Consider the following 11,875-nt stretch of genomic DNA (forward strand, 5'->3'; position numbering starts at 1 on the left):
TTATGATTAATAATTATAAGACACATCATAAAACCAACTTATTTAGGCTATACATTTCTAAAAATGATTAATTTGATTTTATGCATCATCATCGTCATCATCCTAGGAATCTATATAATTAAAAATCTGAAAACTATTAGTTGGGTACCCATATTCTCTTGCAACAAGCTCCCAGTGACATGCGAGGAGTTCAGGAGTTTAATTGTACCCGAAAACATAAGTGACAGCATAAGGATGTTGTGGACCACCACCAGAGGGACATCTTTGGGCTTTAATAGTGAAAAACAATAAAGACATAAGGGCCAAGACAGATTCAAAGTGCATTTGTCATTTGTAGCCAACACAAGAAAACTTTATTTTTTCCTGTTTTGTGATGGGGGGGGGGGGGGGGGGAGTCAAGTCCCTTGTGCATGTAATGATGTTCAGACAACTGTTTGGCTGCCTCCATAGACACTTTCGTCACTGTAGGCAATGTAGAGGAAAAAATCTTCCTCGTGGTGTTCCTGGCACAGGGGCATTCACAATTATGTTAAACAATTGTGGATATAATGTAATGTAAGTGGCTGGAAAACTGTGCAAATAGACTTTCTTTATGAATGTGGATGGTGCAGTACCTGGTACAGAAGGCCCATTGTGGCTGATGTTGGGGGAATTACGTTATTAACAAAGAAGAACAAGGCCTCTTCAGCTCTGAGGTGAATCCTCTTCCGAATAAGGAAGTAGAACTGTCCGACTGGGATGTAGTGGAATCAGGGTTATTTCAAGCACAACATACAGTCTATTAAGGATCACAAATATGTTACAGAGAAGCATGGAGAAAATTGTATACAAATATAAACGTCCTGCAGAAACAATTTATGATCTAAATTTATGTTTTTAATACACATACCTGTGAGGTCAGAAGGTACAAGATATTTCTTCTTGTCCAAGTCACCTATCCTGGCTTTGGGTGCTTTCTCCACTATGACCTGCATTGTTATTTCACAATCAGTTGGCGATGTTGCTAGCTAGCTAACAAGGTGAAAAGCATAGCTACTGCATGCTACGTATCTTGACAATAACACAACTCTTCTGGTGGAAGACCAAGACCTTTGTCAACATATCTGTTTGTAACGTAGACGATCTATTAAGCTAGCCATAATTTTAGTTTCACAATATCAATCAAACATAGTAGCTAACGTTATAATATGGCAAACATAACAAAATAAAGTAGCAGCAGGCTAACGAATTAGCTTAGTAGCTAGCTATGTTTGCCATTGCCAATTTGCGCATTGACAACTTACTGGCACCCGGTCCGGGTACTTCTTCCTTATTTTCTCTCCCTCTGACCTCCTTTTCTCAAACGGGTGCTCCTCTTTGTAAATAAATTTCATTGTTTTACAGGTATATACCACTTCCAAAACCAGTCCTCTGAATAATATTGGAGATGTGTCACGGTCACGTTGGTTGGCTAGATACAGCATACGGTGTGAGAGCCAAACTGTGACGTCAGGAAGTGTTTTGATGCCGAGGGATCCAACTTTCGCTGCTAAGGTTCTGTAATGTCTAGGTGACGGCTATATGAGATTGTCCATCAAGTCCACTACGGCCCAAAGTCCAGTTTACACTACACCAGAGCCATATACATTTTTCTATGGCTCTGGACTACACATTTTGTCAAGTTTACATTGTAACAATATTTGTATACACAGTTTTTCTGTGTATATTTTGTGTGTGACCCTTCATTTTTATTCTTTCCTTTATCAGTCTCCAAGAAGAAAACACTAGTAGTCCATCTCCACTACAGCAAATCCACGTGAAGCAGTGCAGTAATAATCATCAAGTAGTAACCATCAAAAAGCAATACCAAATGAAACACAAAATGATAACTTTATTGAGAACAACATTTAGTCAAGCATCTGTGATATGAAAAAAAAGTCTGGTGTGTAACTGATGATGTCATAAGTGTGTATGTCTACATGATCTCTGTGTAGTGAGAGAGAGAGAGAGAGAGAGAGAGAGAGAGAGAATGTGTGTGTGTGTGTGTGTGTGTGTGTGTGTGAGAGAGAGAGAGAGAGAGATAAAGAAAAAGAGAGAGCGAATGTGTGTGTATGTGTGTGTGTGAGAGAGAGAGAGAGAGAGAGAGAGAGAGAGAGAGAGAGAAAGAGAGAGAAAAAAAGTGACTGTATGTGTGTGTGTAAGGGTGGATTGTGTATGTCTACATGATCTCAGTGTAGTGAAAGAGAGAGAGAAAGAGCATGAGTATGCATGCATGATGTTTGTTAAACATCTGAACAACAGCCGCATATGAGTTTGCGCGACAGCCACTGGAGAAACCTGTCAATCATTAAAAAAAACATAAAATGTAATCTGCCATACCAGTATGCATTCTCTCATCCTTACAATGAGTAGCTGCGCTCTTTACCCACATTCTACTACCCCCTTCATTTATCCTTTCTGCTATCTGCCCTCACCTCTTTCCCACATTCTTTTTTTTCTCCTCCTTCACATTGTTTTCAGAGTATTCCTCTTGGTGTTTGTCGCTGACTTCCAACACGGTCAGTGGTTTGACGTACGACTGGGTTTTGGCCGTCTTTTCCCCTTTGCCAGTCTTCTTCTTCTCCCCTTTGCCAGACTTCTTCTTCTTCCCTTTGCCAGGCTTCTCCTCTTCCATCACATCCTGAAAGCAGAACACATGTTTACATGGAAGAGTCACTGAGCTGAGAAAAAATTGAACCAATGAAATCATGGTTCTTTTCCAGCCTCATTACTGTATAGCAATTTATACAGTCAATTATTGTGCGAATTGGGATTTATGCTTAAACAGTAAATATCATCATATATTTGCCTATGATGATAATGACCCACCTGCAGAAGCTCTTCCAATCCTCCTTGGAGCAGCTTCTTTGCATCATCCATGTTTTGGATTGGTTGCAGACGAGGGGGGGGTAAATACCCCACAGCAGGCCGAGTCTCAGGCCACGTAGGAGTCACAACTCCATTGGTGACGCAGTTGAGGGGAGTCAAAGCCCGGGGAAGCTGCTGGTTGAGGTGGAGGGCCTCGGGAGTAGGAGGAGTCAGAGGGGGTGATTCCATGGCATCCTCAATAGTGAAGGGGACCACATGAGTGATCTCTGGCTCAGAGAGATCCTGGGGACACACAGTCACAAGAGAAGACATAACCTTTTTAGCACGTGGGACCTGGGATCTTTCCATGGCTCTTTAGGATGATGATCAACAAACAGTGCCATGCCATACCTTGAATCAAACAATAGCTAAATAAATGAATACATACAGTCTCTGTACTGATTACTTACAAAATGTTGGATGGAGGACTTCTCTTGAGAGGGTTGGACCTGTGGTGGGGAATCACACACCTCGATTGGTTGGATCCTCTCAGTGCAGGCCCTGCAGGCCATGCGCAGCTTCTTAACCTCTCTCTGCCAGTTCTCCAGGCCCGTCAGATTGATCTCAGCTCTGCAGTCCTTCTCGACCATTTGGATCAGCGCATAGAAATCTTTGCTGACCCGTATATACTTCTCCGCCTGAATCTTCTGGAGCCTTCTCCCTCTGACGTTATAAACGAATCTTCTCAGAGACGCACCCATCCGGCCTTGTCCCTGGCTCTTCACACGAGACATCTCTTTGAAGTACTCGTTGGTGTTCAGGATCTCCTCCTTAGTTGTCATAAGGTCCTGTTCCAGGGCAACCAGGGTTTTTTGGAACCTTATCATGACTCTTGTGGCACGGTACTGCCTGTCGCGCCTCTTCTGATCGTGTAGCATGGTGGGGTGCACGTCATTAGTGATGCAAGGCTTGGTCACGGCTCTCACAGAGGAAGGACGAAGGGCCTGGGCTTCGTAATCCATAACATGATTCTTGGGAGACCAAGAGTAAAGTACAATGTGCAGGAACAGGGCAGAGGGGAAAATGTGAAAATGTGAGGGAAAAGCTGATTCAGCACTAACAGAAAAACAGGCCAATTCATTGACCTTTTGTCACACACATACACATACCAGGCGTTTATCCGGAAGTGGATTCTCCTGGTGGTCACGGTCCTCATCAGACTGTGAGTCAGATGGTAACATATTGTTCACACAGTCTATCTTCAAAATGTACCTTGATGCTTTTGATGCCTTAAACTGTCACTCAGAAGTTTAAGTTCATACAAACTCGTATAATTAGTTTAATCCATTTAATTTATTACTATGCACAGACTTACCAGAAAATCTGCCTCATCAAATGACTGGAGAGAAAGCTGGTCCACATTTTTCCGATCCTTTTCATTTGGTCGGATAGTGGTCCCAAGTTCAACTCCCTACAATAGAGACACAGTCACTCAGAGCTATTTGACCATGTTTGATGATTAACCATTTAAGTTGATGTAAAATAAGGATCTTACCAATTTGGTGTCGTCCCTTTCACCTATCACTATGCATAAACTACTGACCAGAAAATCTGACTCATCAAGTGACTGGAGAGAAAGATCATCCCCATTTTTAAAACGCTTCTCCATCTCCTGGATAGTTGTGCCATCATGGTCAACTCCCTACAATAGAGACACAGTCACTCAGAGAGGTATTTGACCATGTTTGCTGTTTAAACATTTAAATTTAAGTTGATATAAGGCTCTTACCATTTCACATGCATTAGGCTATGGCCAATAACAGTGATTATGGGAAAGTGTTATTTGAGAGGAGCCTGACCTGACTGGAAGAGTTCTGTTTGTGCATGTTCGTTGCTGATCCCCAGATATCTGCCATGCCTTGATTGTCTCACAATGATTGGCTGTGAAGCAATTGAGAGAGAGAAAACTTGTAACTTTTGTAACTGCAATGCTGTTGAGGTTTGATTTACAGGCCATTTGTGGACTGAGCCTTGAGTCTCTTTGTACTGATGTGGCCAGTTATAACAATACACAAAAGGAAAACCATGCATCAAAACTTGCTTTAAATGTAACGAAAGTGTGGATTACATTTAGAATTAAATTATGTTTTACGTGTAATATTACAATAAGTAGGGGAAACATTAATGTGTAAATAAGAATTACTCACCAAAAAGCACCAAATTGTCTGAATAGCCTGAGAAAATCTTACAATACGAGTCTTCAAGTTACTATTCACCTGCCTGTTCAGAAGAAATGGGATGTAGCTCTGTAATGCTTCATTTAAGTATGAATATACACCATTATGACGTTTTTTTACGTCATCATGTGTAGCATTCGGACATACTTTTATACAGATAGAGCCTACAGTATGTCCGTAAAATAAATATACGTCAATATTCTTCATTAGAAATGTGTAATTACACAAAAGCATGTCGCTCAGATGACTCCAATAACAAATTCCCACTATGCATACTACAACAGTATGCTATAATTGTTACTTGGCCCATCTGCACTACACGTTCCGTCATGTAGGACAGATTTGATTTTGAAATCCATACAGCCTAGCAGTCCTTTAAATTGGCAACATCTTTCTTGTCTGTATAGGTACCGACCAGAGCCATTTAATTATTATTATTAAGCTTTATTGATTGAGTTATTATCAAAACTTGCTTTAAATGTATTTGAATTTTGAATCTGAAGGACATTTTCTTAGTTGTACAGCCATGATATTTACGGTAACTGCATAACTAAAGTGTGGATTAAATTTAGCATAAAATTATGTTACGTGTGTAAGATTGCAATAAATAGGGGAACAATTAATGTGTAAATAAGAATTACTCACCAAAAAGCACAAACTTGTCTGAATAGCCTGAGAAAGTCTTCTGAGAAAGCTTACAATAGTCTTCAAGTTACTATTCACCTACCTGTTCAGAAGAAATGTGATGTAGCTCTGTAATGCTTCATTTAAGTATGAATATACACCATTATGACGTTTTTGTACGTCACATCATGTGTAGCATTCGGACATACTTTTATACAGATAGAACGCATGAAATAAAGATGTCAATATTCCTCATTAGAAATGTGTATTACACACAACCATGTAGCTCAGATGACTCCAATAAAAAATACGCAAACAAATGCCAGTACATACTACAACTGTATGCTATAATTGTTACTTGGCCCATCTGCACTACACGATCCGTCATGTAGGACAGATTTGATTTTGAAATCCATACACAGCCAGCAGTCTTTAAATTGGCAAAATCTTTCCTGTCTGTATAGGTACGCCCAGAGCCATTTAATTATTATTACTAGGCTTTTCTTTTCTTTTTTAAGAAAAGTAGTACGACTGCTCACGTTTCCCTCGAAAACATTTTAGATGGCTACTTTGCATGACGCCATATCTCGCTAGTTGGCCCCGCCAGCTGCTCCAATCCAAGTGAACTGTTCCTGCTAGAGAAGAGTTTCAGCGCAGGAGAGGAACCGTATCAAGTAGTCATTTTAAAGGGAGCTATTGTAGCTTCCCAATAAGGGCCGACAATTTTGAGTAAGAAACAGAAGGGTACTGCACATTTTTACCCTTCTGCTCCTTACTCAAAAATTAAAATAATTGTCCTAAACCTTTTTGAAAGTGAAATAAAAAAGGTGCAGTGGTCTCTCAATTTCTTCCCAGAGCTTATGTCAAATGTCTTACCTTAAAGGTAAAAATATTTACTGAACAGATAGGTGACCATGTCAATACAGGACATGCTAGGACTTTTGCTTATAATGAAACCATGCCCAATCTCAACACCGATCTGTCACAAGGATGATACCAAGCGTTTTATTGGAAACACTGATAGACTCCATGTTTTCTACCCATACCCACCCAGACACATACATTGTTGATTGATAGGGCTGGGATGTTTTGGTACATCGAAGTAAATAGTGGAAATTGTGTTACATACATGGGTTGTATAGGGAGACTGGAGGTAAAAAATATCACACTCAATCTCTCATGTTCTCCCTCTATTTCTACCTCTCTCACACTTACACACACAAACTACATCTCCATCTATCAGAGGTATGGGAATGCTGATAATTCTCTAAAAAAATTTATTCCCAATTACCTTAATCACTTTTGCTTTCAATTTACCAGAGTAGAAAACAGTCAATAATTTGAAAATAGAAAAGTATTTCTAAAAATTGTTGACATTTATGTAATTTCATATTACGACAACTGAAAAAATCTGTACATTCTCAATAATTGAAAGAGAGCAGTCCATCTGTGACATGGATATTTTCAACTTGATTGTTATAATGTGAACAGAAATGTCTTTCGATGTGATATTTCACCTGAGCAAATAGATGACAAGGTGAAGACAGTAATGGAATACGAAACATTTTCTGAGACGTTGACAGGTAATACAGACTGAGATAGAAAGTTCAGCTTTAGGGGCCATAAACCATATACATGGAAGAAGGGACTGCCTTCACAGTCTTTTGTCCTCAATATTTCCATCTAGACTGTTTAAATATTTCATATTTCACCTCTAAATAAATGTGATTAAGGCCAGCATACTCCCACACATCCAACACAAACACACTTGACATGCTCTCCAAGAATCCAAAGACTATAAGGCAAAAATGTTCGTTTCCAAAAAAAAAAAAAAAAAAGCTGTTCTCTCCACTTGTTTTTAGGTTTCCTTGTTGCTCCCCTTTCCTATTGAGGTCCCAAGTCTCCTCTCATCTCATTCTCAAAGGCCTCACATAGAGATGAGGAACTGACTGTATGGGGAAAGGGGAGGGAGGGGCGTGTGCAACAAGCCAGCAGAGAAGGCATTCTAAGAATTGGAGCCAGTTGCTAGCTCCAACTGACCAATCACCATAGCCGATGCTGATGGAGGTTTCGACTTAGAACGGACCGGACATCTGAAGTGAATCTGCAACAAAAAACAAAAAAAAAACAATATAAGTGTATATATATATATATATATATATATATATGTATAATATGTATATTATATGAATATAAGTGGAGTATATACAGTAATATATAATGTATATTATATACAGACGCTTAAGAAACAAAGAGGGGGCTTGGAACCTTTGACCTTGATCTGTAGTCAAATGCTCTGCCACTGAGCTGTTCCCACCCCTATAATGAATGTAGACTCATAACAAAACAGCCCTGTCAGCGTTTTACAAACATACCTCAGAGCATCTAGCATGGGTAGCAGGTTTAGCAGGGCTGTGTCACTGGGATCACTGAACCATGACTTGATGGGTATTGCATTGTCTGCAATCACAAGTTCAAAGTCAAAGTATTATTATTTATCAAATACACATTGACAGTGTCAACTTGAATGAAGACCAGTATCCAGTCAAAAATGCTAAATAAAGAATTATATGTGAAACTAAAAATATGAAATCAAAATATATCTGAGGAGCAGTGCAATTAGTAATGCAAAAATATGTAATATTAAGGAAGTAAGTCCAAATAGCCAATGAAAGCACAGTCAATACATTTGTACTGTTCAGTGATGAACAGGGACTCACCTGGATGGCTGCGGTAGGCCCCAGGTGAGTTGTCCAGGATGACCACACTGGACAGATCATGGTGGACCACAGACAGGTCTTTAATATAACTACCAAGGTCCAGCGTACAGTGCTGAACAGCAAGAAAACAAATAGACATTAACAATCACTAATGGTTGACAGTTCAAAGGTCAAAGAAAAAATGTGTACTAATGTCACTTCTCAGTAGAATAAAGGGAGGCGCATGTTTAGAAATAAATACCTGTTCCTACCCTCTCTTCCTAAGGACCATTTACTGAACTGCAGTGCATACAAGTGCATCAAGTAAATGTATGTGACAATCTTTAGTTACATGAAGGATATATGTTAGGTAACATCTGGCCACTATTTGTTCTTTTTATTTCTTGTTTGTATTAAAATAAAAATGATATAAGTGACATAAAGGAAAGAATGTCAGTGGGTTTACCTGTCTGTAATATCTTCTTTTGAGGATGCCCTTGTTTTTGTCTAGCTTGTCAGCCACAGCTGAACCATATATTTCCATACTCGCAGTAAAAACCACAAGCTCATACCACTGACTCACCTGAAACAAAGTTCAAGTTCAAAGTTTCAATCATAATCTGACAAAGCTGGACAACAAGAAGATACTAATTTGTCTTTAAGACAGAATTGTAATAATCAACATATTTTAAAAGACAGAAAAAGGTTTTCCACACTCACCACTTCTAGAAAGAAGTCTACATGCGGTCGTTTATGAACAAAAAACCTAACAGGATGTTTGTCAATAACCACCTTTATAAAAATGAAAGAAAATGTATTTTTAGTGAAGAGATACATTAAATACAAAACTAAATATATTACACAGGCTAATATGTTAACATATAACAGTACAGTTAGTCCGACCTTTAGGATGAAGTCTGGGGGGGTGCCTGGCCGTACTGTGGGTCTCAACACACCATCATGATGGGAGTGTATCAAGGTCTCATCCAGGTCCAGGACCAGTATCTTCCTCTTGACTGCATCTGAAGGGTATGAGCCACAACACAGTCAATACCACGAATGGGAAAACCCAAAAAGGAAACATGGGGGGGGGGGGGTCAAATGCTCTACCATTGAGCTATAGCCCATAAGCTGCTATGAAGACTGTCCAACATCAAAGAGGAAGGGGCTACTTACTGAGTCTGTTTCTCGACACGGGTGATAGAGGTAAGGTGTCGTAGCGCACAGTCTGGTACTGTATGACCTGTGGGAAAAGGAGGAGGAGTCACAACTGACAAACTGTGAGTGTGTTCCATTAGGAACATGAGAGTTCTGGCACCTGAAAACTTTCACTTATAATACTTTCTAATGTTATCAGGAAATACAAGGTTTCTCATAGCCTGCTGCACGTGTATGAATTGTTGAATAGCCTAAAACTTTCCCATTTTAAGTATGAAGGAATTTTCCCATTGCCTATTTTAAGCATTAAATAAAGTTTCATGGGTGCCAATCAATCACTTAGAAGGTGACTGTACGTTGAACCTCCTACTGGACTCGCACACTTCAATCCAGGCCTGCCCTCTGCACTGAAACAATATTTATCACACACACAGACGTAAGCAAACACAAAACACAAATCCTCAGCTGTCAAAGACTGTCAACGAAGAACACAGCAAGGCAATGGGTAGTCCATTGCCTTCCACCAATGGGGGGGAACCATGTGAGGCCTTTGTACAGTGACAGAGAGTCCTCAGCCCGCTGCACAGCGTGGACTCTGAGCTGATAACACCGGCTCACCCCAACATACCGAATACGTCTCATCTTTCAAAGGCTCTGTGCAGGGTCCTCCTTTCTTGTTTTCTAATTCTGGGAGTTGGAGTTTGGAGTTGGGGATGGACCTTATTCACAACCCTTAATATTTTGTACTATTTTTTTTATTATCATAAAATCAACCAAACAATGGACCACATAATAGGGATTGGCCTGCAGCGCAAGTTAGACAACAAAAACCCCTCTTACATAAATGATTACATAAACTATGCTTGTCGTGATGTTGTTTTTGTCCCACAAGACAAACCTGAACACACGGAGTTGGCAGCAAACTATGCAAGCTCAAACCCAATAACTACAAATTGTCTGTGAATAACATTTTGTGTCACTGTGACATGCACAGTATAGCCTACGTGATAACGCGTCAGGTCCACGTGTGTACTGCTTTCACCTGAAATAACTAAAGCCAAAGTCCAATACTGGCTAATGAAATCTGTGCGTGTCTTTGATAGGTCAAAATAAACTGATTATGTAATTGTATCAATCTGGTCCTTCGACTTTTCTCATCTAGGTTAGGACAGGTTTGTAAGTTGCTCTTCTAAGCAAGTTCGAGGCAGTGTTTGTTTGTGTGTGTAAAAGAGAGACACGCTGTTGAGTGAATCAACTCACCGTGCGTAAGTGTTTCCTGAGTATGTATAGAATAAATCCCCATATCCTTGACGTTACTCCGAGGAAAGTGCGAATACCAAGTAAGCACTGGCGGGTCTTCAGCATGGTTGACAGTTTGACACACCGCCTCTAGGTTAGCGGTGTAGACCAAGCCCGCTTGTCGGTGAGTGCCCAGACTAAATAACGGAACCCCCAGCCCCTTCTAGTACCCTCCAGATCTTATACCCGGCAAGTCGAATACTCCTAGCTAGGTAGCTCAAGACGCTGCCAGCTTGAACTGCCACGTTCTCACAGACGTCTTCTGTCACACTTAACAGACAAAAGCGAAACAAACAATAAATATGAATTTATCTTAACTAGCAAATAAAATAATAACATTAAAAAAGGTCAAGAGACAATGATGAAACGATATGATAAATTCGCTAGGCTAGCTAGCTAACCTTAGCTAGCTAGCTAGCAAATGAGTCTCTCAACTGTAATTTGATTCAAAAATCGTAAAAAGAAAATGTCTGACTATGTGTAAGTCAAACAGCGGAGTTCTAACATTTCGGATTCTCTTCAAACGGGAAAAGATTTGACAAATACACCGAAACCGCCAACTAGGCAGAGTCAACACAGCCTATATGAAGAACCGGAACTTGACGGTGCGCTGCCATTTGTGTCTCAGTGTGACTTCCGTTGAAAGGGAAATGTGCCGCTTTCAAATGTGTCTTACTTTCAAACGTCACAGTCTGTTGAATCTCTTCAGTTTTTCAAATGCATGTACTGGATCTTTCAGTGTTCTACGAGAGATACCCATCCATTTTCAGATTCCTAGCTCGGTGTATAATTACACACTGACATCCAGGAATCTATGTTTCATTGCCTCCATGGCATCTCCTACATCTCATACACGTGTGCTACCATACCTGGTGTCATATATTTTCAGCAAGTCAAGCCATCTGGCTGATTTCCATACCCCACCTGTATGAGACCCCAGCCCACCTCTATGAGGCTCCAAAGTTTTGAGAAGTCCGCACTTGTGTTCAAATATGTAGGGTTACATTTGACAAAATTATATATTTTTCCTTG

At 40.1% G+C, this 11,875-nt stretch overlaps 3 protein-coding genes across 3 annotated transcripts; all 3 read right to left on the bottom strand.

Annotated features, from left to right (window-relative positions):
* Positions 1 to 253: 253 nt before the first annotated feature.
* On the bottom strand, positions 254 to 1,460 carry LOC134039642 (gamma-aminobutyric acid receptor-associated protein). The gene is made up of 4 exons (XM_062485640.1): positions 1,284 to 1,460; positions 890 to 968; positions 615 to 733; positions 254 to 503 (listed from the first exon to the last, which is right to left on the bottom strand). The coding sequence occupies exons 1-4, from the start codon at positions 1,371 to 1,373 to the stop codon at positions 423 to 425; spliced, it is 369 nt and encodes a 122-aa protein (XP_062341624.1). The 5' UTR covers positions 1,374 to 1,460; the 3' UTR covers positions 254 to 422.
* Positions 1,461 to 2,678: 1,218 nt separating this feature from the next.
* LOC134040053 (uncharacterized) lies at positions 2,679 to 4,499 on the bottom strand. The gene is made up of 5 exons (XM_062486277.1): positions 4,202 to 4,499; positions 3,996 to 4,046; positions 3,297 to 3,857; positions 2,848 to 3,129; positions 2,679 to 2,699 (listed from the first exon to the last, which is right to left on the bottom strand). Exons 3-5 carry the CDS (start codon positions 3,846 to 3,848, stop codon positions 2,679 to 2,681), a joined length of 855 nt encoding a protein of 284 aa, XP_062342261.1. The 5' UTR covers positions 3,849 to 3,857; positions 3,996 to 4,046; positions 4,202 to 4,499.
* A 2,168-nt stretch (positions 4,500 to 6,667) lies between these two features.
* Positions 6,668 to 11,471, bottom strand: ctdnep1a (CTD nuclear envelope phosphatase 1a). Its single transcript, XM_062485205.1, has 8 exons — positions 10,805 to 11,471; positions 9,563 to 9,629; positions 9,290 to 9,408; positions 9,107 to 9,178; positions 8,853 to 8,969; positions 8,408 to 8,519; positions 8,063 to 8,147; positions 6,668 to 7,791 (listed from the first exon to the last, which is right to left on the bottom strand). The coding sequence occupies exons 1-8, from the start codon at positions 10,907 to 10,909 to the stop codon at positions 7,731 to 7,733; spliced, it is 738 nt and encodes a 245-aa protein (XP_062341189.1). The 5' UTR covers positions 10,910 to 11,471; the 3' UTR covers positions 6,668 to 7,730.
* Between the last annotated feature and the right edge of the window lie 404 nt (positions 11,472 to 11,875).

Source organism: Osmerus eperlanus, chromosome 19 (assembly GCF_963692335.1).
Source record: "Osmerus eperlanus chromosome 19, fOsmEpe2.1, whole genome shotgun sequence".
Taxonomy (NCBI): Eukaryota; Metazoa; Chordata; class Actinopteri; order Osmeriformes; family Osmeridae; genus Osmerus; species Osmerus eperlanus.

Coding starts and splice junctions, on each gene's coding strand:
- LOC134039642 (XM_062485640.1), bottom strand. CDS start 1,373: ATGAAATTTATTTACAAAGAGGAGCACCCGTTTGAGAAAAGGAGGTCA. Junction 969..1,283: donor AGTACCCGGACCGGGTGCCA/GTAAGTTGTCAA, acceptor ATAACAATGCAG/GTCATAGTGGAGAAAGCACC. Junction 734..889: donor TGTACCTTCTGACCTCACAG/GTATGTGTATTA, acceptor ACTACATCCCAG/TCGGACAGTTCTACTTCCTT.
- LOC134040053 (XM_062486277.1), bottom strand. CDS start 3,848: ATGGATTACGAAGCCCAGGCCCTTCGTCCTTCCTCTGTGAGAGCCGTG. Junction 3,130..3,296: donor AGTCCTCCATCCAACATTTT/GTAAGTAATCAG, acceptor GTGTGTCCCCAG/GATCTCTCTGAGCCAGAGAT. Junction 2,700..2,847: donor GATTGGAAGAGCTTCTGCAG/GTGGGTCATTAT, acceptor ATTTTTTCTCAG/CTCAGTGACTCTTCCATGTA.
- ctdnep1a (XM_062485205.1), bottom strand. CDS start 10,909: ATGCTGAAGACCCGCCAGTGCTTACTTGGTATTCGCACTTTCCTCGGA. Junction 9,179..9,289: donor CCCCAGACTTCATCCTAAAG/GTCGGACTAACT, acceptor ATTTTTATAAAG/GTGGTTATTGACAAACATCC. Junction 8,970..9,106: donor TAGACTTCTTTCTAGAAGTG/GTGAGTGTGGAA, acceptor ACTTTGTTTCAG/GTGAGTCAGTGGTATGAGCT.